The 22,954-nt window shown below is 58.2% G+C and overlaps 2 protein-coding genes across 3 annotated transcripts; one reads left to right on the top strand and one right to left on the bottom strand.

Moving 5' to 3' along the window:
- The first annotated feature begins 1,355 nt into the window (after positions 1–1,355).
- On the top strand, positions 1,356–10,544 carry NEU4 (neuraminidase 4). Its single transcript, XM_082690249.1, has 4 exons — positions 1,356–1,427; positions 4,046–4,249; positions 4,357–4,612; positions 5,721–10,544. Exons 2-4 carry the CDS (start codon positions 4,049–4,051, stop codon positions 6,701–6,703), a joined length of 1,440 nt encoding a protein of 479 aa, XP_082546375.1. The 5' UTR covers positions 1,356–1,427; positions 4,046–4,048; the 3' UTR covers positions 6,704–10,544.
- A 935-nt stretch (positions 10,545–11,479) lies between these two features.
- On the bottom strand, positions 11,480–22,735 carry PDCD1 (programmed cell death 1). 2 transcript variants are annotated; one of them, XM_082689441.1, is made up of 5 exons: positions 22,585–22,735; positions 14,502–14,861; positions 13,851–14,012; positions 12,814–12,848; positions 11,480–12,600 (listed from the first exon to the last, which is right to left on the bottom strand). In XM_082689441.1, exons 1-5 carry the CDS (start codon positions 22,658–22,660, stop codon positions 12,367–12,369), a joined length of 867 nt encoding a protein of 288 aa, XP_082545567.1. In that variant the 5' UTR covers positions 22,661–22,735; the 3' UTR covers positions 11,480–12,366. The 2 variants fall into 2 exon arrangements, with proteins under 2 accessions (XP_082545567.1, XP_082545566.1); XM_082689440.1 differs by having other exon boundaries at positions 11,480–12,597.
- Positions 22,736–22,954: the final 219 nt, after the last annotated feature.

Below are 22,954 nucleotides of genomic sequence, written 5' to 3'. Positions count from 1 at the left end.
AGAGCCCTGGGCTTCCCTCTGTCCCCTCCCCAGCTCCCCCGGGGACCTGAAGACATGGCAAGTTTGTCATCTCCCCATGGACAGCATAGGATGTCTTCATTTTCCCAGAGCCCTGTTTTCCCTTTGAAGTCCTCTTGTAATTGAGTGGACCTGAGTTCTCTCCTCAGTGAGTCACACGTGGAAACTGCACCAGGTAAGCTGTCGCACAAAGGCAACTTTATTTGCTCCAAATAAGGAGATCCCAGGGAATACGTTCCAGAGCCGTGACTCCCTGAGCAAGGGAGGATGGAGTCCTTGTGTTTAGGGTTAGGATGAATCTTCAGAAAGAGGAGCCTTGTCACTATATGCAGAGGTGGGCACAAGGTCATGCCTGCCCCTTGAGGAAGGACTAGTGCTCCTCCTTGGGCAGAGGTCTTAGTGTCATAATGAGGTCAGGGTATCAGTCGGCCACTCTGCAGTCCATGTGCGCAGGCGTGAGTCCGTGAGTCAGGGGCTGAGCTCCCACTGGCCCGGGTGGTCCAGGCAATTGTTATTGCCCAAGGTTGGGGGGGCAGCAGGTGGGGGGCAGTTTCAGCATCCTTTACAGGATGCTTTACCTGTCGGGTTTTGGCCTGAGTTAGAGATCAGCTGGAAAGAAGAGCTTCAAGAAAAACGTGGGATGAAGGTCAGTGGGTACAAGCAGGTGGACAGTAAAGGTCAGGTCTTGGGGTCTAATTGTACAGGGTCCTGCTGTGCAGGTGGGGCCCAGGGAACCCCTGAGGGGGAAAGTCCTCTTCACTGATCGGGCTGGGATGCTGAGGGCTCCCCGGAGGCGCTGGTCTGGACAGTGGTCACCAGGCTGTGGTCATCGGTGAAAGCCGGCAGGAGCACTGACAAGGCGGCTGGTGCTAGGAAGCGGGTGTGGTGCTGCTCCACCCCCAGGCTGCGCTGGCTGCCTAGCATGGACATAGGCCAGAGCCGAGGGAGAGCCAAAGGGGCTGGCATCCAGGCTGTGGTGGGAAGTTCGCAGAACCTCACCGAGAGTCTGATGGCTCACAGGGGTTTTTGTGGGAGGCTGTCTCTGGAGGAGGCTTGGGGACAGGGAGATCTGTATGCCCCTTGCTGCAGGCTGCCCCCGCACAGCCTTGTGGGATGGTGAGCTCCCAGATCCAAGCACTGCAGGGTGGACAGAGGAGCCCTGTGTGGCCCTGGTCGGGCCTTCCCCAGTGTGGCCCGGCACCACCCCTCTCCTCACTGCACTAAAGCCACACAGCTGGTGGGGGTGGGGGGTCCGAGCCTGGGTCCTGACGCAGCCCTGGGACCCTGCCAGCTCCGACTTTGGCCCACACAGCCGGCCAGCCCTTGTCTCCACCCTGCTCCCTGGGTTGGAGAAGCAGGCACTCCTGCCGTTGCCCCACAGCCGTTCTGCAGCCTCCCCGTGGTGCCTGGTGAGTTCCCTCCCCGCTCACCTGAACCCCAGCCCCTGAGGGCCAGAAATAGGCTCCTCCGTCCTCCTGGCCGCCCTTCCTTGGGCCGAGGGCAGGGTCCGTGCATGGTAGGCTGACTGGTCAGATGCTCTTCACGGATGCCCCGCCTGGGATCACTGCCTGGTCCAAGCAGCAGGGGTGCCCAAGGGCCTAGGGATTGATTAAGAGGCTGGGAGAGGTACACTGGGCTGGGGCTCAGAGCTGGGGGCCTGACCCGGCCTGTGGAAGCTGACGGGTGTGTGGGCCCTGCTCCACGAGGCCCGAGCTTTGCAACTGAGTTCTGGCCTCTCACCTGGCACAGGTCACTCAGGTCAGACTTGAGACCCTTCCCAAAGTGACAGACGTGGGGACCCCTCTGCCCAACTTGTATGCAAAGCCCTTTGCTCTTCATACGCGTGCTTTTAAGTGCCCTGCGGCAGGCTGGGATCCTGCCGGAGGACAGGGGCTGTGCTCCTCTGGGGGTGTGGGTGGGGACCTGGGCTGTCCAGAAGCCCCGACAAGATGTTGGGACACAGCTGTCCTATCCTGGTCAAGCCAAATCCTTGGACCCTAACGATTTGGCCAAACTGGTCTAGTTGCCCATGAGGCTCTGCTTTGCCTCTTAGATTGAGAGGTTCTCTCCAGGACTTTGGGGCTCTGCAGAGACCTGGGGCCTAGGCAAGGACAGCGTGGGATGCCCTCATCCTGCTTGGGCAGGCAGCAGAGTGAGCAGCGGTTCTGGGCAACCTCACAGTCCAGGTGGTCTCTGGCCCAGTGGAGGAAGCCAAGTGCAAAGAATGTGCCCTTGTGTCCATTCAGCCTGGAGGGACACGTGCCACTGACACCTGCTTCCTGCTGGGGCACAATTGCCCTTTGAAGGCAGAGTGGGCGTGGGGCCCAGGGGCTTCCCGACACAGGAAGTTGCTCTCACAGCCCCCAGGCCTGAGATTGGCAGGGGGCCTGCTGGGCTCAACGGGCGATGGAGCAGGCCACGGCGCTGCCCATGAGAGCCTTTCAGGAGGAGGTGGCCTTGGGCAGAGGTGGGCTGAGGTGAGGTGTCTGTGTTTTGGGGCCGCCGGCTGAGCCAGCCAGTGTGACCTCCCATGCGTCTGAGCGAGGCCACTCTTGTTTAGGGTGTTCTTCCTGTCACGGGTCAACCCCTTTCCATCCCTTCTCCTCAGGTGTGTCCAGGCCATGCCCTGTGTGCAGCGGCTTGACCCTCTGAGAGCGGTGCTACCAAGTGGGATATGGGGCTTCGTGCTCTCCCCCCTCCTCCCACTCTCTCCTCCCCTTGGTGCAAAGCGCTGACCAGCATCTGGCTGTGGGCTCTGGCTGCTCCAAGTCTGGCTCTGCCTGCCGGCCCCAGATCCCGACCGTGTTCCCTCCCTCACTTGCATCCCTGTGGGGGGCCGGGTCAGCCCATGGTTGCCTTTGTGCAAATCAGAGAAAGAAACCCCCCTCTGGGAGATCGCAGACCCCTGGTGCACACCAGATATACCCCTTCATGGCCTCACTTGGGAGCACACTCCCGGGAGGAAGGCTACTTGCAGAAAGGCTGCCCTTGGTCATTCCCCCGCACCCCTACAGGAGCCCCAACTTGTGGTAAGGGGGCCAGGTGACCGGCCAAGGTCAGGGAGCCGGGCGGTGCAGCGCCGGACGCAGGGACAGAAGTCGGGAACAGGACTGCAGCGAGGACAGCCCTCTTTGTCCTTGCTGAGTCCCTCCCTGGGTCCTTCCAGCCAGGGTCGGCCTGGTGCCTGGAATGTGGCCTCCTCTTTGCCCTTCTCCCCTCCCCTCTTAGCCTTTGCTCCAGGAGGCCCCCAGGCTCGGCACACCCTCCCCAGCCTGGCTTCCCACCTCTGTGAGCAGCCGCTTGTCGGGCCTCAGACATGGCGGGTGCAGATCTTCCTCCTGTCATTGTGGGGAGCAGCTTCTTCCCAAGGGTACCCCCAGTGCAGGCTGGAGCTGGCTGGGCCCCCTTTCTGCCAGGAGGGGGTGGGGTAGGACAGCAGGGCGGTGACCTCTTTGGCCTCCTCAGGGTCCTGCTCACTGCCCCTCCAGCCTGCACAGCCTCTACCTCCCTTGAGGCACATGTGGGAGCCATTTGGGGCACCCTGCGGGTGGGGTGGCTCTGCTGGACCTCCCATAACTCCCAGCTTGGCTCAGGAGCCCAAGGAGCAGGGTGGCTGGTTCCCTGCACCTGCAGACATCCTGCTCAGACTTGGACTTCAGGCCCCTTCTCAGCAGGACACCCACTGGCGCCCCCCACAGCCTTCAGCAGGCCACTCCCCCCACCCCGCCCCCATCCATCCTGGCCACTCCCGAGAATCCCAGAGCCCCCCAGGTCTGAGAAGGGTGGGGGCAGCAGCTGGGGCGCCTTCTCCAAGAAGCCTGTGTCTGAGTGTGTGGAATGCAAGCGTCTTTCTGTCTCCCAGGGCCGTGGTGAATGCGCGTGCGTCTGTGTGTGCCTCTCTGTTCAGTGCTTAAGTCTCTCCTTGTTTCATTTTCTGTGTATCTGGTGTGTCTGTTTGTGTCTCCCTGCTGCCTGTGGTCGTGGGACCCTTATTTGGGGAAACTGAACCCCGGCTTGTGCCCCCCAGAACATGGGGGCCCCACATGTCCCCGAGCGGACTGTGCTCTTCCAGCGCGAGAGGAGTGGCCTGACGTACCGTGTGCCCGCACTGCTGTCTGTGCCTCCTGTGCCCACCCTACTGGCCTTTGCAGAGCAGCGGCTCAGCCCTGATGATGCCCATGCCCACCGCCTGGTGCAAAGGAGCGGCACGCTGGCCGGGAGCTCCGTGAGGGTGAGTGTAGGGCACCTATGGCGGGCAGGACTCGGGCAGGGCACCGCCCGGCGCACAGGTAAACTGAGGCTGCCTGCCCTCCCTTCCTCCCTCCCTCCGCCGGGCAGTGGGGTGCCGTGCGCGTGCTGGCGACGGCAGCCTTGGAGGAGCACCGGTCCATGAACCCCTGCCCCGTGCATGATGCCCACACGGCTACCATCTTCCTCTTCTTCATCGCGGTGCGGGGCCGCACGCCCGAGGCCACGCAGATCGCCACTGGCAGGAATGCCGCTCGCCTCTGCTGCGTGACCAGCCGGGACGCGGGGCGCAGCTGGGGCCCGGCCAGGGACCTCACGGAGGAGGCGGTGGGCGGCGCAGAGCAGGGTAGGTGGGGTGTGGGTAGGGGGCTGTGATGTTCATAGGGTGGTGGGGAGCAGGGTGGGATGCACCTGGGCTTGTCTGCACTGGGCTAGGGGGCCCACAGAGTGGCGGGTGGGGTCTCATGGGGAGGTGTCTACACAGTGGTCTGGGGGGTCCACACTGGGTTGGAGGTCCAAACGATGGGGGGCGGGGGAAGGGTCCAGCTGCAGGTCAGGGGGCTACCTACAATGGCTCCCAGCCTAAGGACCACTCCCACTGTTTCCTGGGGCTGCCACCCCCTCCCCTGAACCCCTCCGTCCTAGAGATGGGTGCTGGTTACCTCCCTAGGCCTGGAGAGCAGGCTCATCTAACTGAGACTGTCTCTGTCTGAGCGCTGAGTTCCTTCCCTCCTCCCAACTCCACTGCTGCCTCACCTCCTTTACCACTTGCCGTCTGCCTTCTAACCCGGGGATGTCCAGCTTAGGGATCAGGTCTGTGCATGTTGCCTGACCCTAAAGCTTTTCCTCCACTCCTTCTGCCCCTTCCTTAAAGGCCTGACCACCAACTGCCCTCTGAGGCCACCCCAACCCTGCCATGGGGACACTGACCTAGGGGTCACCCTGACCCTTGTAGATAGGATCTAAGCTGAGAGGTGTGGCAGGTTCTGAGGCTTGGACAGGACACACAGAGCTGGTCTAGAGAGCGATCTGCTCCCGTGGAACCCATTCCATGGGATTCAGGCCCAGGGCTCGACCCCACCCTGAAGGTCTGCATAGCCCCTGCCCTTGGCTGCCCCGCTGTCTGGACAGCACTGTTGTTGACTGTCCATCCACACTCCGGGACTGGCTACCTGCTCACAAGCTGAGAACTTAGCCAAGTAGCCTGCCTGGGCTCCTGGCTCCTGGCTCCTGCTGATGCTGGAGAGAGGCTTGTCTGGCCCCTGACGATCTAGAGCGGCCAGCAGGAGTGGAGGGCAGGGACACACGGTCGGTGGGGGCTTCCTCATGAGCCGTCCCTTAATCTGAGGCACTGGCTGTGGATCCTCCCCAACTCCCTGGGGTGGGTGGTGGTGCCAGGCTGCGGCCACGGCCGTCTCCTGGCTGGGATGGCCGGCAGCCCCTCTTCTCCACAGACTGGGCCACATTTGCCGTCGGCCCTGGCCACGGCATCCAGCTGCGTTCCGGCCGCCTCCTGGTGCCGGCCTACACCTACCGCGTGGACCGGAGGGAATGCTTCGGCAGGATCTGCAGGACCAGCCCCCATGCCTTCACCTTCTACAGCGATGACCACGGTCGCACCTGGCATCGTGGAGGCCTTGTGCCCAACCTTCGCTCGGGCGAGTGCCAGCTGGCTGCGCTGGACGGTGGGCAGGCGGGTGGCCTCCTCTACTGCAACGCCCGGAGTCCCCTGGGCAGCCGCGTGCAGGCATTCAGTACAGATGAGGGTGCTTCCTTCCTGCCCGGGGAGCTCGTGCCGGCACTGGCTGAGACCTCCTGGGGCTGCCAAGGCAGCATCCTGGGCTTCCCTGGCCCGCTCCACTCTCTAAGGGTTGAGAGATGGTCGGCAGATGCCAGGAACCACCCCCAGTCCCCATGCCTCTGTCCCAGAGTTCGGCAACCCTCAGAGGAGGGTATTACAGACACCCAAGGGGACCAAGGGCTCAGCGGGATGGAGGGATGTAGGTCCAGCCCTCAGGAGCCTGGCCTGGGGCCTGGGCTCAGTGGGACCAGGGGCCCCTGGGCCCCAAGACTCCCTTGGCTCCCTGCTACCCTGTCTCAGAGCCCCACCTGGCTCCTGTATTCCCACCCGGTGGGACGCAGGGCTCGGCTGCACATGGGAATCCATTTGAGCCGGTCCCCCCTGGACCCCCACAGCTGGACAGAGCCCTGGGTGATCTACGAGGGCCCCAGTGGCTACTCTGACCTGGCCTCCATTGGTCCCACCCTCAAGGGAGCCCCGACCTTTGCTTGTCTGTATGAGAGTGGGGCCAGGGTCTCCTACGAGGAGATCTCCTTCTGCATGTTCTCCCTCGCTGAGGTCCTGCAGAATGTGCCGGCGGGCCCCAAACCTCGCAGCCTCAGGGGTAAGCCTCAGGAGCGCTGCCGGCCTTCCTGATGGGCCCTCTCGCCAGACCCATTTGTATGTCTCTAACACTGTGCTTTGAAATATGACGCAAAAGCAGACAGACCTAGAGGAGAAAATAGAGCCATAGTTGTAGTGGAAAATTTTAGACTGATAGAGCAAACAGACAAAGTCAGTGAGGATACAAAAGATATGGTCAGGCTGATGGGCAGACCTTACTAAATGGACACACAGAGAACCCAGCAGGAGATAACCGCGTTCAAATACACCTGTTTACACCTGTTCAAATACACCCAGGTGTAAAAACTGACATCATGCTGGATCATGAATTCAAGTCTCTACAAGACTTTGAAGGATTGACAATTACAGTGAAACTGAGCTAGAAATAAATGCGAATGGAAAGGAAATCTTCCTTGTGAAGATTTCTGAAAATTGAGAAACATGATTCTGAATTGCTCCTGGCCCAAAGAAGCAGGTCTGGTGAAAGTGAGGAAAGAGTCTGAAATTAATTACGTGAACACTGCACGCACTGTGCGAGAGGGGCTGAAGCGAGGGCCGCCGCCGCCCCACCGTAGCGGGGGCAGGAAACTGAATCCAAGGGGGAGGACAAGGAAGAGAACAATCATGAGCAAACCTAGAGGGATAGGAAAAATCATATGGTAGAGGGAATAAAGAGAGCCAAAGCCAGGTTTTTAGAAAACTGATTAAGCTGATAATCTTGTTGAGACTGGTGATAGAAAAAGAGAACTGTGAATAAGCCGCATCAGGAATGGGAGAGGGTGTGCGGGGCTCCTCCAGATGTTCAAAGATTTCAAGAAGATATTAGGAACCTTTTTATGCCAATACACTTAAAAATTCAGACAAGATGCACAATTCCTGGAAAAATACAACTTATTAAAGAAGAAATAGAAAATCGGAAAAACCCTATTAAAGACCCCAAATCCCTCACTGAAAGTCTGCATACTAGGAGAGGAGAGTTTTGGGTGGCCCAGCTTCCCCGTGAATTCTGCCGGGAGTCTCAGGACCATCCGTGCTGGTTTACTGGGTAGATTCCCGTGTGGGAAGCTGTCTCTCCAGTCTTCCAAAGTGGTGGTACCATCTGTAGATTTTTTTTGGTGAGTGTCTGTTTAGAGCTTTGCCTCTTTTTCAGTTGGGCTGTTTGTCTTCTCACTGTTGAGTTTAAGAGTTGTTTGTGTATTTTGGCAACTGAGAGTATGGAAAAATGCTCCATATCCTGTGTCAGGGGAAGGTCCTGCGGCTCACTTAGCAGAATGGGCAGGATCTGGAGCGCTGCCAGCACCACCTGCTGGCGAGGGTGGGGACGTCCCGGCAGGACTGTCCCTCCCGCGGGCAGAGGGCGGGACAGGGTAGCCACCAGGAACAGTTTGGTGGTTTCTTATCAACAACCACCTCTTATCATAGGATGTGGCAGTTGTGGTCATTGGTGCTTATCCAGATGAACTGGAAACTCATGTCCACACAGAAACCTGCACATGGGTGTGCATAGTGACTTCATTCGTCATTGCCGGACCTTGCAAGAAATCCGGATGTCCTTTGGAAGATGAGCGGACAAGCTGTGGTCCGTCCAGACAGAGAAGACATGGAGAACCCTGAACTGTGTACCACTGAGTGGAAGTGTGCCCTGTGACCCCATATGACAAGAGACGGGTGGTTGCCAGAGTTTGTGGGGAGGAGGGATAAACAGGTGGGGTGTAGAGGACTCCTAGGGCCGTGGGATGACGCTATGTGATGCTCTCATGGTGGGGACGTGTCACTGTGCATTTGTCCAAACCTCAGGGTGTGTGACACCGAGATGAAGCCCTGAGTGAGCCAGGACTTCGGTTGATAATTCTGTATCGCTGTTGAAATCATCAGTTACATTGTACCCCATTAACAGGGGATGTGACCCCAGGGGAAATTGTGTGTCCAGCTTGACCTTGGATTCCTCACTGAAGGTGGCCAGCTCTTGGCTCCAGCTCTGTAGACCAGGAAAGGGTAGCCCAGGTCGTGGGAGGGCTCGTCCTCCTGGGCAGAGGGGCTCCAAGTGCAGGGCTCAGGTGGGCCCTGGCTGTGAGGGCGGCCACATGCCATATGCTCTGGGTTCCCTGCCTCGGGCCTCATTTGAAAAGCCCAGGCTCACCCCCCCTCCCTGTTCCTGCCACCACCGCCAGTGAGATGCATGGGGCTGGCAGGGAGGGACCTGCTGGGCGGGCGTGGGTGGGGGTGGGCGAGATGCCCCAGCCTGGGTCGTTGACACATGGGGCTGGGGCAGAGCAGGGGATGGAAAAAGTGAGTGGAGGCGGGCTGCAGAGGCCGTGTTCCGGGAAGGTGAGCAGCAAAGTGCTGACTGTGCCTGGCTCGCTGGCTTCTCATCGGAGCCTCGCTGCTGCCAGTGGGTGGCCCGGCCGGTGGCTTGGCGAGGCCACTGCTTCCTGCCCTCTCTGCTGTGTGTTTTGTCTTTTTTTTTTTTAAGATAATGATCTCATTTGTTTAAAAACATATTCAAAATGTGTTAATTTGATTTTTACTTTTAATTTTGGTATTTTTTTATGCTCAAAGTGCTCCCTGGTTTTTTGATGGGACGCCAACTCGGTTCCTTGCAGGGGCAGTGAGTTGCCCATACCCCACACTGACTAGCATGGGCCAAGGTCCCAGGGACTCTCTTCACTCAGAGCCTGTGTCGGGCCCTCCTGCTCCGGCCACCTGCCCTGGGACCTCCCGGGCACCTGGCTCACCCCCGGGCGTTATTTCACAGGTGGGATTTGTGGGTCAAACTGCAAATGCTTGGCTAACGCCTGGCTAGTGTAAGTTCTCCAGTGTGGCCATCCCGCCCGCCACACTCCGGTGCTCTAGGGGCCTTCGTCCCTGAATCCTCGCCAGTGATGTGGAGGATGGTTCAGTGTTGCCTGCGGACAGGCTCCCTATAGTCTGCATTTTCCTTATGAGTGAATGGAACAGCTTTTGTTGCTGAAGGGATGTGTACATCCATACATGGAGTGCACATATGTATAGTGTTTTTGGTTTGTGTGGTACGTGTGCATCTGAGTACACACGTTTGTGTACATGTGTGTATATGCACACGTGCGTGCCCATGAGTATGGTTGTGTCATACAAGTGTGCACATGTACGTGTGCTCATTCATGTGTATGTGTATGTGTGCATGTACATACATTTGTGCATGCATGTACACGTGCATGTGTGTATACATGTGCATGTGTACATGCACGTGTGCATAGCTAGGAAGTGCCTCATCATAGCTTCTCTCCACTTTCCCACTGTTCCTTTGACCTCGCCCTTTCCGTGTTTTAGATGATCTTTATCTAATTGGAGTATTAACCTTTTGTGTAATATTATCAATACTTTCCCTTAGTTTGCTTTGACACTTCTCTTTGCCACATTAAAGCATTTCCTCCAATTTGTAGAATGGAATGACTCCATCTACTCTTTCATGACACTGTGAATTCTAGCCAGCATCAGGAAGGTCTTCTGCTCTAGGGTGAGGAACTCACCCCTGCCTTCCAGCCTCAGGGTTTCTGTTTTACACTTACATTTGGGATGCGTGCAAGTGCAAGGCAGGAGGAGGGAGTTTGCCTGATACTTTTTATTCGTGCTATAAACACCACTTACCACTGCCTCTGTCTTTGTCCCCTAACGGTCGTCCTCTGGTGTGTGTGCCACCGTCCGTCGATAGTTGCAGGTCTGATAAAGCTGCTGTCTTTCACTTTCTTTTCTCGGTTTCCTTGGCTCTTGCCTGCTTGTTTCTCCGTGTGAACTTCTCAGTTGCAGAGATGTGGGCTTCTATTGGGACGGTGTTACCGCTACGGTTAACGTGGCCTCTGAACGGCGCCAAGTGTTCCTGCCACGGGGGTGTTCCGCCCTTGCACCCAAGCTGTCCTGTGGGGTCACACATTTCTCATAAAACCGATGCCTCGGGCATTTGATCTCTGTTGCTGTTGTCAATAGAAGATCTTGGCCACTTTTTCTTCTGACTGCTTATTGTTTGAAAATATGAAAGCCAAGTGTTTCTGGGGGTTAGTTTTAGATGTGTGACATTTTCTCACTACTGTCCTTGTCTTTCCATGGAAGCTACTGGTTTCTTCAGACTCTCAAGCCTGCACAGCCCGCAGACTCCCCAGCAGTGTCCCTCCATGTGTGACTCCGCCTGGCACCCTCAGAGCAAGGCGGCCTCCTTGCCTTGTCCTGGGCGAGGTGCATCTACGTCCTGCACAGCACTGGCCAGGACCCTGGCACAGTAGGATAGGACCCCTGTGCGGCAAGCCAGGGTGTGCGTGCAGAGGACCTGGGGGGAACTTTGTGCACGGACGGCCCCTGAGGGTTTGGACAGGGTGCCCTGGGAAGGGGCAAGTTTGGGACGAGAACTCAGGTCTCCTCACAGCGGGGCTGTATCTTCTTCCGGAAGATGGACAGATGCTCCTTTGTGAGTGGGAAGGGCTCTTTCTCTACCGATGCTGCACCCTCTCTCCACCTGTGCAGTCCACCTGCATGCCCACTGCCCAGGGCCCTGGTGCTGCCTGGGAGGGACTCTCAGGTCAGGGGGAGCCGTGCCAGGCTGAGGAAGTCTGGAGACAGGCTTCCTGGAGGGTAATGCCCCATGGCACCCTGAACTGTAGGGATCTCACCCTATGGAGGCTGTGGGACATGCACGTGGGGGGAGCAGAGATGAGAGGCCTTGGGGAGTCTCTGGGGCAGTGAGGATGAGGGCCTGGGGAGGGCTGGCTGGGTCCTCCATCTTTGGGCAGAAACTCACCCCCCTCCCCTCCCACCACAAAAGCAGGAGAGAACTTGGTCTTTTCTTAGAACTTTTGTCATTATTTAATTATAATATAATAGAATAGGGTGAGGGGCTCTGAAGTGTTTGTGGAACGCAAGACAGGACATGTGCTCCCAAGTCCCTGACACCCAGGCAGCTGCGGACCGGGCTGCGCTGCAGCAGACCTGCCTGCTGGGCGAGGCCCCTTTAAATAGCACCGTGTGTGGTTGCCAACCAGAGGGAGATTCCCGGGGAGGGTCCCCAGGTCTGGCCTCTGAGGGGGTGACTCTAACTCTGCCTGTTCTTTTCCTTGCTACCCCGCCACCTTGGGGCTGCTTGGTGGGTGGGGCCGTGCCTGGGGGTGGCCCGTGGGCCCCCACTCTGCCTTGCCAGGAGCTCCCTCCCAAGCCTGGAGGAGCACAAGGTCCCCACCCCCTGCGCGAAGCCCTCTGGGTGCACAAGGGGGCACGTCAGTGGGCCACTCCAAAGCAGAGTCTCCAACCAGGGTCCTTGTGCTCCCTTGTCCTGGCAGCAGGCTCCCCTGGGAGGCGGTGGGGGGCCATGGAGATTCGGGCAGCCTGACCCTCTGGAGGCCACAGCACTAGACCAGCCCTCCCCCCTGGGGAGACACTGGTGGAAGGCCCAGTGCAGCACAACCAGAAAGTGACTGGCTCAGGCAGCTGGGCCTTCAGTCCTGGGTGGTCTCCTTTCCTGACCACAGCAGGCGACAGGGACACCTCCCACCCCCAGGTTGTACAAGAGGAGTTGAGCAGGGCTGGCGCAGGCAAGGCTGGTCACCATCACCGGGCTCAGTCCTGGGGCGACTCCCCACCTCCTCCCCACTGCACACTCCTTCAGGGAAGGCTCCCACCTGGGCTCCCAGTGGAGGGTCTGAGGGATGCAGGCCGCCCGAGGAAGCCGCTGGTCAGAGGGGCCAGGGGCAGGGTCCGTGTTCGGGGCTCAGAGGCTGGGGTCCCTGAGGGCTATTGGCTGAGGCCCTGCGGCCCGGGGATCCCGGCATGCTGGGGAAGACAATTGTGGCATACTCCGTCTGTTCAGGGATGCAGGGAGCGGGGGGCTCCGGCGTCTTCTCTCGCCACTGGAAGTCCAGCTCCCCATAGTCTACGGTGAACACAGGCGCTGCACAGGGGCCCTCCTTCTTTGGGGAGAGAAAGAGGGAGGTGTTAGTGGTCTGTGGTGGCGGACAGGCAGGTGCACGCGTGCCCACCAGGGGCCAGGGCAGGGCTTGGGCTCTCGGACCCTTGCTAGGTCTGATGTCCCTGTGCTCAGATCCCGTGACAAGGCTGGAGACAGGCGTGCTCCTGAGCCTGTGGACCCCCATCCCCCGGGGCCACAAAGGGAAGGAACTCACCAGGGGCTCGTCCTCGCTCCCACAGGCACAGGTACCTACAGAGAAGCACATATGGAGTGAGGAGGCCCGGGACACCCCACGCTCCTGCAGGTGGTGGGGCTGGAGGCTTTGTAGCAGGGCCCTTCCTCCCCAGGGGCTCCCACGAGGGTGACCGAATGTCCTCTCCCCTGCCCGATGGTCTGGCTAACCCTACCCCCCACGCAAGGACCCCGTGTCCCTGATCATCAAGTGGAGAGCCACAGGTCCCATGTGGACCGGGAGTTGTGCTGGGTGGTGGCAATACAGGCCCTCTGGCTTCCAGTCCCCATACTCCTGCCACAGGAACCTGCCATCTCTGGCCACAAACCCCCCACGGGGAAACATGCAGGCACCAGCCCCCCATGCACAGTGGACGCTTGATCAGCAACGCAGCAGCCAGTGTCTCTCCGTCAGAGACCACACAGCTTCAGGGGGCCTTGTCTGGGACCCCATGGGGCCTCCCATTCAGCCACATGATCCCTGGGGTGCCCCCTGGCCCAGGATACCAGGACCGGGCCTTCGAAGGAGCTGATCCCCAGGCTGGGTCCCCTCTGGGTGCCTCCTTCCAGCCCCAGACGTGGTCATCAGAGTGACTGAGTCCAAGCTGTCTAGGACAACCAGGAGGTCAGGATGTGTGCAGGCGGTGACTGGGGGGCTCACAGCAACCACCCTGGTGTCTGTGGTTGTCAAGAAATCCTTTCAGTGTCCTGTGGGCTGTGGTGTGGCCTGAGGTTTGGGAGGGCCCTGTGTTCCCAGCATAGATGGCTCAGCCTGGGAGGGGGCTGTTGCTTGCCTTTCTGTGTGACCTTGGCCACAACCCGCTCCACCCCACTCCCCTCAGACCCCTCCTTAGAGTAAGTGTATGGGAGAGGGGGGACCCCAGAACCTGGGAGGCCCACTTCAGCCCCAGCCCCTCCATGAGAAGTGCTCACTGTGGGCGGGGAGGGGTGGTTGTGGCTGGGGGGAGGGGCTTCAGGAGACTGGGGTAGTGACAACAGTGGGGCTTGGCGGGGCCTTACCTCGAGTGGCCCTGGGGAAGGCAGTGGCCAGGACCCAGGTCAGCAGCAGCAGGAGTAGGACCCCCACCAGCACACCTGTGATGCCAATGACCAACCCCTGTAACTGGCCAGGGAGTCTGGGTGGGGGACTGGGGCTCTCTGTGGGGGGCTCCAGGATTCTCTCTGGAAAGGCAAAATGAGAGAGATTCACAGAGGGGACTTAGTAATGGGGATTCAAGGAGGGGACTCAGGGAGGGGGACACAGGGAGGGGAGCTGAGAGAGAGGCACATAGGGAAGTCCCTTAGAGAAGGGACTCAGGGAGGGGGTCGCAGGAGGGAAGCCAGGGCGGGGACTCAGGGCCCTCCCCTCCGCTCTCCATGTCCAAGGGTCCGGCCCCTGCTCTTGCACTAGCCAGTCTTGCCCCCAACCCCGCCCTGCCCACACCTCTGCTGAACCTGAGCTTTGCTGCATCCTGAGAGGTGCCAGCCACCTGCTGCCCTCCCTCAGGCTGTGCCCTCCCGCCAAGGGCAGAGGGTCTGGGGGGGTGTCCCATCCCAGAGGTTGATGGTTGATGCCATTTGTCCCTGCGGGCCTGGGTGTGGACAGAGCTGCTTGTGGAGCCGGGGAGGCCCTGCCCACTGCACACCCCCATCTTGGGCTTGAGGCCGCACCCTTCACGGTGAGCTCCGCACGGGGGCTCTCGTTGATCTGTGTGTTGGGGGGCAGGTAGATGGCCCCGCACAGGTAGGTGCCGCTGTCATTAGGCCTGGCAGCTGCGATGCTCAGGTGGAAATCCCGGCCGCTGGGCAGCCGCGTGATGTGGAAGCGTCTGTCCGGGCCGGGCTGGACGTGGTCCTCCTGGAAGGCGACCAGCTTGTCTGTCTGGTTGCGGGGGCTCATACGGTACCAGTTGAGCACAAAGCTCTTGGGGACGCTGGAGAGGCTGCAGGTGAAGGTGGCGTTGTCCCCCTCGTGCACAGTGAGCTGTGCCGGGGAGAAGGTGAGGGGGCTCCAGGGCCTGTCGGGGGAATCTGTGGGGGAGGACCAGAAGCCAGTGAGGGAGGGGTGTGGGGACGGTGGCCCAGATCCTTCCCCCCAACTCCCCCAGCTACAGGGCCTCTGCCTCCAAGCCTTGCAACTTCTTGCACGCCCCCAGGGATGTGGTGCTCACGTCTCACCAGGCAACTCCATGGTGGGGTGGGGTTTGACGGTACTGGGACCCGAGGCCCGGGCTGTGTTCTGGCTCTGACCCCTAAATCTCCTATTTCTCCCCCAAACGGTGGGGTTTCAGGTCCTCCCTGCAGGCCTAACTGTCATGATCCTAGCTCCACCATCCTGGGTCCCTGGCTCATCGTGCTAGCCTGGTCCTGTGTGCCCTGAGGGGGGCAGGGCGGGGCCAGGATGCTGGGCTGGCTGGTGGGGGCCTCCCTTGGAAAGCTCAGCATCCGGCAGGCTCAGGGTCCAGCCTTCGGCCCATTGTGGGACAAGCTTAGAGCTGGGATGGGGTCTGCCTTCTGCCTTCTGACATGATTCAGGGGACTGGAGTTCAGAGCAGCTGGGCCATTATCCCTGATATGGATAGAAACGGAGGCCCCCGATGGTCCTGGTCTCTGGCCCACACTCCTCTTGCAAGAACAGCTGATTGCCAGGCCCTGGCCCCAGGGATACTCCCACATCCTTGGAGGGCCTCACACCTCCTTCCACCGGTGCCTGCCTCACCACCACATGCACACGTGTCTGCATGAGTGTGTGTGACCATCCCCCCCCACACTTGGCAGAAGCCCCTCCTATCTGGCCCTGGCCACAGGACAGCAGCACCCCCCAGGGAGTCAAGGTGACACAGGAACAGGTCAGAGTCTCCCAGGGTCCCAGGGTAGGAGCCATGGCCAAGCCCATACGTGCTAAGCCTTCCATTCTCCATAGCTGGCTCACCAGGGAGGCTGTGCTGTGATTCCTGATAGGCACACGGGGACCAAGGTGCAGATGGAGGATGCGCCAGGTCTCAAGCTGCTCTGTAGGGACCCAGCTCCGGGTCTGCCTCTGGCTGCCCTGACCCCGGCCAGGGGACCTTGCCTGGAAGCCCGGGGCTCCTCCGGGCCACTGCCACACTGCTCTAGACCTTGGCTTCCTCACCCGGGAGGGAATACCCAGACCCAAGACGTGGTCCAGTGAGGTCATTTCCTGGCCCCCCCTACACGTCCCATACTGCTCAGCTCCCAAACACTGCAAAGACGGGAGGCCCACTGCCCTGGGGGCTGGGCATCTGCCCATGGCCCCCAGCCCGGCTTTCCCAGAGGAGACCCCCCACCCACAGAGGACCATGCTAAACCCCTTTCCTATTTGTCATTGCGTGTCCCACCCACTCACAGCCGACCCACCACAGTGGGACCTCCCTGGCGGTCCTGACGCATGTCTTCGTTATCCGTGTATTTGAGAAGCTCACGCGTTTACAAAGAGAGCATCATGGGAGTAACCAGGCAATCGGGGTGTGGGGGTGCTGAAGTCGGCCAGAGCATTGCTGCCTTGGCCTGGGCTGCTGGGTCCGTGGGCCTTCCCCCACTCACTCTGCATGTCTCCTGCCCAGCCCCACGTGCCCCTGGTCCCACTGGAGATGTGCCTGCACCTGCCTCCTGACAAATGCCCACCAGGAACCCCCTCCCACTGAGGCCTCCAGACAGAATCTGGGCCTCTGAGGAGTGGCCCTTGGGGTTCCGCAAGGTGCATAGCATCCCCTCCCCTCCTGTAGAGCACCCGCCCCCGCCCTGGCAGGCCTCCCCCTGGGCTCCTGAGTGGACTCTGGATCAGACTCTCAACTACCCCACCCCTCACCCAAATTGGTGACCACTTGGGTCACTTGTCTGTTGGTTGGCTCTTTGCAGCACCTCTCGGGGAACCCGAACTTGGCAAGGAGGGCAGACTGGGTGGCCCTTAGCCCAGCCTCTGCCTCGGTCTCTATGTGGCAGCCTCCTGGTCCTGCTCAGGCTCTGCTGACTCCCAGGTCCCTCCTGGTGGCCCTTGAGACCCCATTCTCTTTGGTGGCACCATGGCTTCCTTGCTTTTCCTTGGACCCCTCTCCAGGGCACCCCCATCTCTGTGCCTGTTGTACCCCCACCCCCAGGGGTCTCACAGCATGGTCAGCGCCAGAGCCTGGATGCAGCAGCAGCCATGGGTCCGGCCTGAGACATGTCAGGGTGGTCTTCCCTGTGGGGAGTGTGGAAAGGGGCAGCCCTTCACCCTGTAGCTGCCCCAGAGCCCATTCTGACCAGGGAGTACCCACCTCCCCAAAGTCACAAGGTGCATGGCTGTTGAGGGCTCTGATGGTTTGGCTGGGGTGCAGGCCCATGGGGGGATCCCGGCTGGGTGCTCAGCAGCCTGTCCACATGGAGAAAGATGAGCTTCCTGGAATGGGGGCTCAGGGACACCTGAAGAAGCGGGCCGGTGGGAAAACCTCACTGGGGTGAGAGGGGGGCTCAGTGGGCACTGGGCTCGCTGCTTTCTGGGAGCAGGTGTGACGGCCAGATGGGACAGGGACCCTGTGTACACACACTTCTAAGTCAACCCAAACTTCCCCAGAGGAGCGCTGGTAGTAGAGCCCGACTAAGTACGGCCGTCCCTACAGTAGGGACACCTGTGAATCTTGTGTTGTTTGGCTTTAAACATTGAAGTGTCATCTACTTATTTCATATTTGATAATAAAATGTCGGTAAGGGGCCCCAGGGCCTTTCTTTGGGGAATGGGTCAAGGAGGGAGCCGTGTGCACAGGCGGGGAGATCTCAGAGTCGGGCCCAGCGTGGTGGGACGGGCTGCGTGGCAGGGGGCACAGCCACTGCTGTCCTGGAGGTCACAACTTTCTCATCTAGCACCCAGCAGCAGTTGATTTATGCAAGACCTGCCTATGGTACTGGAAGAGTCACCCGGGGGACGTTCAGCTCCTACAACGCCCTTGAGTCTCTCACTCGGCAGGAGGGGGACAGGGTGCCTTCACTTCCTTGCCGTGGGGTCCCTGAACTTGCCGCATGGAGGATCAACACGTCCCTGAGGTCCCACACGTGTCCGATGCACCCAGATGACACGCACCTACCCACCCTGCTGGGACCCGTCAGGGGCACGTTGGGGGTTCACGGCAGGGAAAACAAGCAAGTTTTTATTGGGGACTACACTAAACTCAAACCCTTCACACAGCAATGGAAACCATCAACATGATGGAAAGGCAACCTACAGGACGGGAGGAAATACTTGTAAATCATTTATCTGATGAAGGGTTAATATCCAAAACACGTAAAGAACTCACAGAACTCAATAGCAAAAATCCCCAAATAATCAGATTAAAGAATGCACAGAGGACCTAAATAGACAGTTGTCCAAAGGCGTCCAGAGGGCTGACAGACACCAGGAAAGATGCTCACCATCCCTCATCGTCAGGGAAATGCAAATGGAAACCACAATGAGATATCACTTCACACCTGTCAGGATGGCTAGACTCAACAAGACACGAAACAACGAGAAAAAGGCACCCTCGTGCGCTGTTGGTGGAGATGGGAGCTGGCACAGCTACCGCAGAGAACAGCGTGGAGGGTCCTTAGAAACTTAATAGAGCTGCCCTAGGATCCAGCTACTGTACTACTGAGTATTTACCCAAAGAGAACAAAAACACAAATTAGAAAAAAGCCACATGCACTGCCATATGTCCTACGGCATTATCTACAAGACCCACGGTACAAAAGCAGCCCGCGTGTCTGTCCACAGATGAGTGGTTAAAAAGGTGTGGTGTGCGCACACAATGGGACATCACGTAGCCGTAAGAATGAGATCTTGTCATTTGTGACAACATGGGTGGACAAGGAGGGCATTACGTTAAGTGAAATAAGTCAGTCATGGGCACCTGGGTGGCTCAGTGGGTTGGAGCCTCTGCCATTGGCTCAGATTGTGATCTCGGGCTCCTGGGATCAAGTCCTGGTGATCTCGGGGTCCTGGGATCAAGTCCCAAATAGCATTGGGGCTCTCTGCTCAGCAGGGAGCCTGCTTCCCCACCCCCACCCGCCTGCCTCTCTGCCTACTTGTTATCTCTGTCAAATAAATAAATAAAATCTTAAAAAAGAAAAAAAAATAAGTCAGTCAGAGAAAGATGAATACTGTGTGATCTCATTTATACGTGGAGACTAAAGAAAAAAAAAAAAGAAAGAAAAAGAGAAAGAAAAAATTAAACAAAAACTTAGCTCCTGGATATAGGGAACAGATTAGCAGTCGTCTGAGGTGGGAGTGGGGTGTCAGTGGAAGGAATGAAGGGGTCAAGAGACACGAACTTGCAGTTATAAAATGAGTAAGTCCCGGGGATGGGATGTAAGTCATGGGGACGGTAGCTAATAATCCTTGCTCGCACGTTTCAAAGTACCTAGAAGAGTGAATACTGAAAGTTCTCCTTACAGATTTTGTGACTCTGTGATGACAAGTGTTAACTGGTTAAATTTTGTAATATGTACAAATAGCGAATCATTTCACTGTGCGCCTACAACTAATATAAATGTTCCTAATTCAGGCGCCTGGGTGGCTCAATTGCTTAAGCGTCTGCCTTCGGCTAAGGTCATGATCCTGGAGTCCTGGGATCGAGCCCCATATCAGGCTCCCTGCCCAGCAGGGAGTCTGCTTCTCCCTTTCCCTCTGCTGTTCCCCCTGCTTGTGCTCACTCTCTCTCTCTCTCTCTCAAATAAATATTTTTTTGTTAAAGATTTTATTTATTTATTTGAGAGAGAGAGAGGGAGAGCACACAAAGGAAGAGGGAGAGGGAGAAGCAGACTCTCTGCTGAGCAGGGAACCTGATGTGGGGCTCGATCCCAGGACCTGAGATCATGACCTGAGCCAAAGGCAGATGTTCAACTGATTGAGCCACCCAACCGCCCCAATAAATAAAATCTTTAAAAAATATATTCCTAATTCTAAGTTTTCCATATCTAAAATAAAATTGAGATCTGAGTTAAAAAAAAGAAAAAAGAAAAAAACCAACCAGAATGCCAGTGGTGGTGGCAGAGAGAACTGGCGTTTGACCAGAGTCAGAAGAAACCAAGGACAGTGACATCCAGGGAGGTAGGCGGCCCTTGACTGGGCTCCCATCAGGGCAAGATAATCCAGCGAGAGGGAGCATCAGAACGAAGGGCCCGGGGGGAGAGCCCCTGGAGTGTTAGTAGAGAGGTCTGACCTCTGTGAGATGAGTGGAGCCGTGCCCCCCAGTGCACCTGCTGGCACGGCCCTGAGCCTCAGCATGCACATTGTGACCTTATTTGGAAATAGGGTAGGGGCACTGGCTTGTGGGTAGAGCTTGTGACTCTCCACCTCAGGGTCGTGAGTTCAAGACCCATGTTGGGTACGGAGACTACTAAAAAAAAAAGGGTTATTGCAGACATAATTTCTTTTTTTAATGGCTTTTTAAGAATTTTTTTAAAAAAGATTTTTATTTATTTATTTGACGGAGAGAGATCACAAGTAGGCAGAGAGGCAAGCAGAGAGAGAGAGGAGGAAGCGGGCTCCCTGCTGAGCAGAGAGCCTGATGCGGGGCTCAATCCCAGGACCCTGGGATCATGACGGGAGCCGAAGGCAGAGGCTTTAACCCATTGAGCCACCCAGGTGCCCCGCAGACATAATTTCTTAAGATAAGCTAAAACCCATGGGTTCCTAATGCAACATGGCTGGTGTCCTTACAAGAAGGGGAAAATTTGGACACCAGCGTATGAGGGGAGCGCCACATGACGCTGGAGCCAGATGGGCTATTGCATCCACAGGCTGAGGCCCCCAGGATTGCTGGCAAACACCAGGCGCTGGGGGAGCCCGGAAGGGAGCCTCCCTCACGGTCCCGGCGGGAATTGGCCCCATGCACACCTGGTCTCGGACTTCCCGCCTCCAGAAATGCCAGACTACAACCTCCAGGTGCTGAAGCCTCCAGGGGCTGGCTTTTTTCCCCCCGAAGCCCCAGCAAATCCATTCACAAAGGTGCCAATACAGCCAATCAGAAACTTGGAGTAACGGGTGTTCACTACTGCGTTCTTGTGACTTTTCTGTATGTTTCAGACATTTTTCAACATTTTAAGTTGGAAAAATAACTAAAACAAATCTGCCTTCAAAAAAGAGATCATGGGCTATGCAGGCAGTTTTCAGAATTGACCTTTTTGAATTCTCAGCGCAAGGCAGACACTAGCGTCCCCAGCCGCAGGTAAGAATGCCGCTGCCCAGTGAGACGAGGTGACTTGCCAAAGGTCTCATCAGCCATGCCTTCCTTTGAACTCAAGCCTGTCCTGTTCCAAAGCTGTACTCTTCCTTACTCTCATTCACTAGGATCTGGGCCAGCCAGCTACTGAGTTTGGGATATTCCATTAAATGGAAGAAAAACACGTACGTAAGGAGGTATGGGGGGGTGGGGAGACATCCATGAGAATGATCCAAATAATAAAGGCCATACATTAGGAAAGCAAAGAGATAGCACTCAAATGTCCCCGCAGCCAGGAGCGCCCGAGTCTGGTGGAAGGGGAAGAGGGTGACCCGACATACGATGTTGGCAACGTGGTGTGCTCAGGGTTGAGATGGGGAAAATGAGCCCCAAGCTGGTGCCTTTGACTCTGGACAGCGGCTGCAGTATCTCATTCTCACCTTACCCTGCTTGGGGAAGGGGTCCCGGGGGGTTGTGGGCCTCCAGGGCTGAGTCAAGGCCCACATTTATGCCTCCGTTCCCCCTCCTGGGGTGATACTCACACCTCTGCCTCTGTGCCTGGGCTCCTCCGCAAGGCCCCCCAACGGGGCACCTTTGGCCACATGCCCTTGGGCCTCTGACCTCAGCTCTGAGTTTCCTCCGCTAATCTTGAGAGTGGCCTACATGCCTTCCTGGAGAGCCAGGCTGGGCTGGGGAGGAAACATAGGGTGGCTGGCACCCCACCATTGCCCAGCAGGCCCGGGAGGTGCACCAAGACTCCAGGAAGGGCAGTCCCAGTGGGACCTCGTCGTGGTCCTTCTGGGGGCCATGCCACCTCCCAGCCCAATGAGGTCCAGAGGAAAGACCCTGGACCCACCCAAAGGATCCACCTTCCTCAATGTTCCCATCTGTGCAGTAGCCGAGGACAAGGGCAGCTGGGCCCCTCTCCCCGACCAATGGACTTCGACCGGGGTCCCCAGTGGTAGATAATCTGTGCAAGGGGGGTAAGGGCCAGGCCCCCTTGCCGGAACCTGCTGTGGATGCTCGCAGCCATACCCAGACCCTATACACACAAGAGTCTCGTCCAGAGACCTAGGCCCACAGCAGGTGGGCTGCAGAAGTGGACAGTCTCCACTTGAATGGCTACTCTTCTGATATAATTAGAGAAATGTCTCTTGGCCATCTGTCTGGGACCTCACAGAGACAGTCAGTCCCCTGGGGCGCTGGTCCCAATCCCTGGAAAATATGGGGCATCTGGGCTGAGGTTTGGCGCTCTGGTCAGCCCTTATCCTACAGAGGGGCAAGCCTGTCCCACAGGACCCTGAGGAACAGCTGGGATGTTTCTGCCTGCTCATAGGTGAGGGCTGGACTCACCGCCAAGTGAGGTGGGCAGGCAAGAAGCTGGAGCCCAGAGATGCACTTCACCCACCCAAAGTCACACAGCACCCTGCCAGGGGCAGTGCTGGGCCTTTGAGGCCAGATCCCAGCACAGCCCCCTCCCTGTCTGTCTGCCAGGGACCAAGAGCCAGAGGTCTTTCCCTGAGACCTGATCCCGTGCCACCCAGCCCTGACCCACATACCTAGGAGCCGTCCTGGCCACCAGCCCAGCTGCAGCACGGCCCAGACGAGCGGCCAGGGCGCCCGTGGGGTCCCCATGCCCAGAGCGCAGCCAGCCTCGTTTGCCAGTCTCCTCCTCCACGGCTCTGGCAGAGGTGTGAGCGGAAAGGAAACTGTCCCGGGTCAGGACGGAGCGACACGCCCCAGCCCCACCCCCTCTTCCTCCTCCTCTTCCTCCACGTGGGTGGAAATAGGAGGGGAGCCCGAGAGAGACTGGGGGACTGAGGGAGAGAAAGATGGGGGAGACAGAGTAGGGGACTGAGAAGGGGGATGGGCGAGAGAAAGAAGTACAGAGGGTGGGGGGAGGGGTGGGGAAGAGTGAAGCACAGGCGG

This window comes from Mustela nivalis, assembly GCF_964662115.1.
Source record: "Mustela nivalis genome assembly, chromosome: 11".
Lineage (NCBI taxonomy): Eukaryota > Metazoa > Chordata > Mammalia > Carnivora > Mustelidae > Mustela > Mustela nivalis.
The sequence above is the reverse complement of the archived record's forward strand: the minus strand, read 5'-3'. Positions and strand labels throughout refer to the sequence as shown.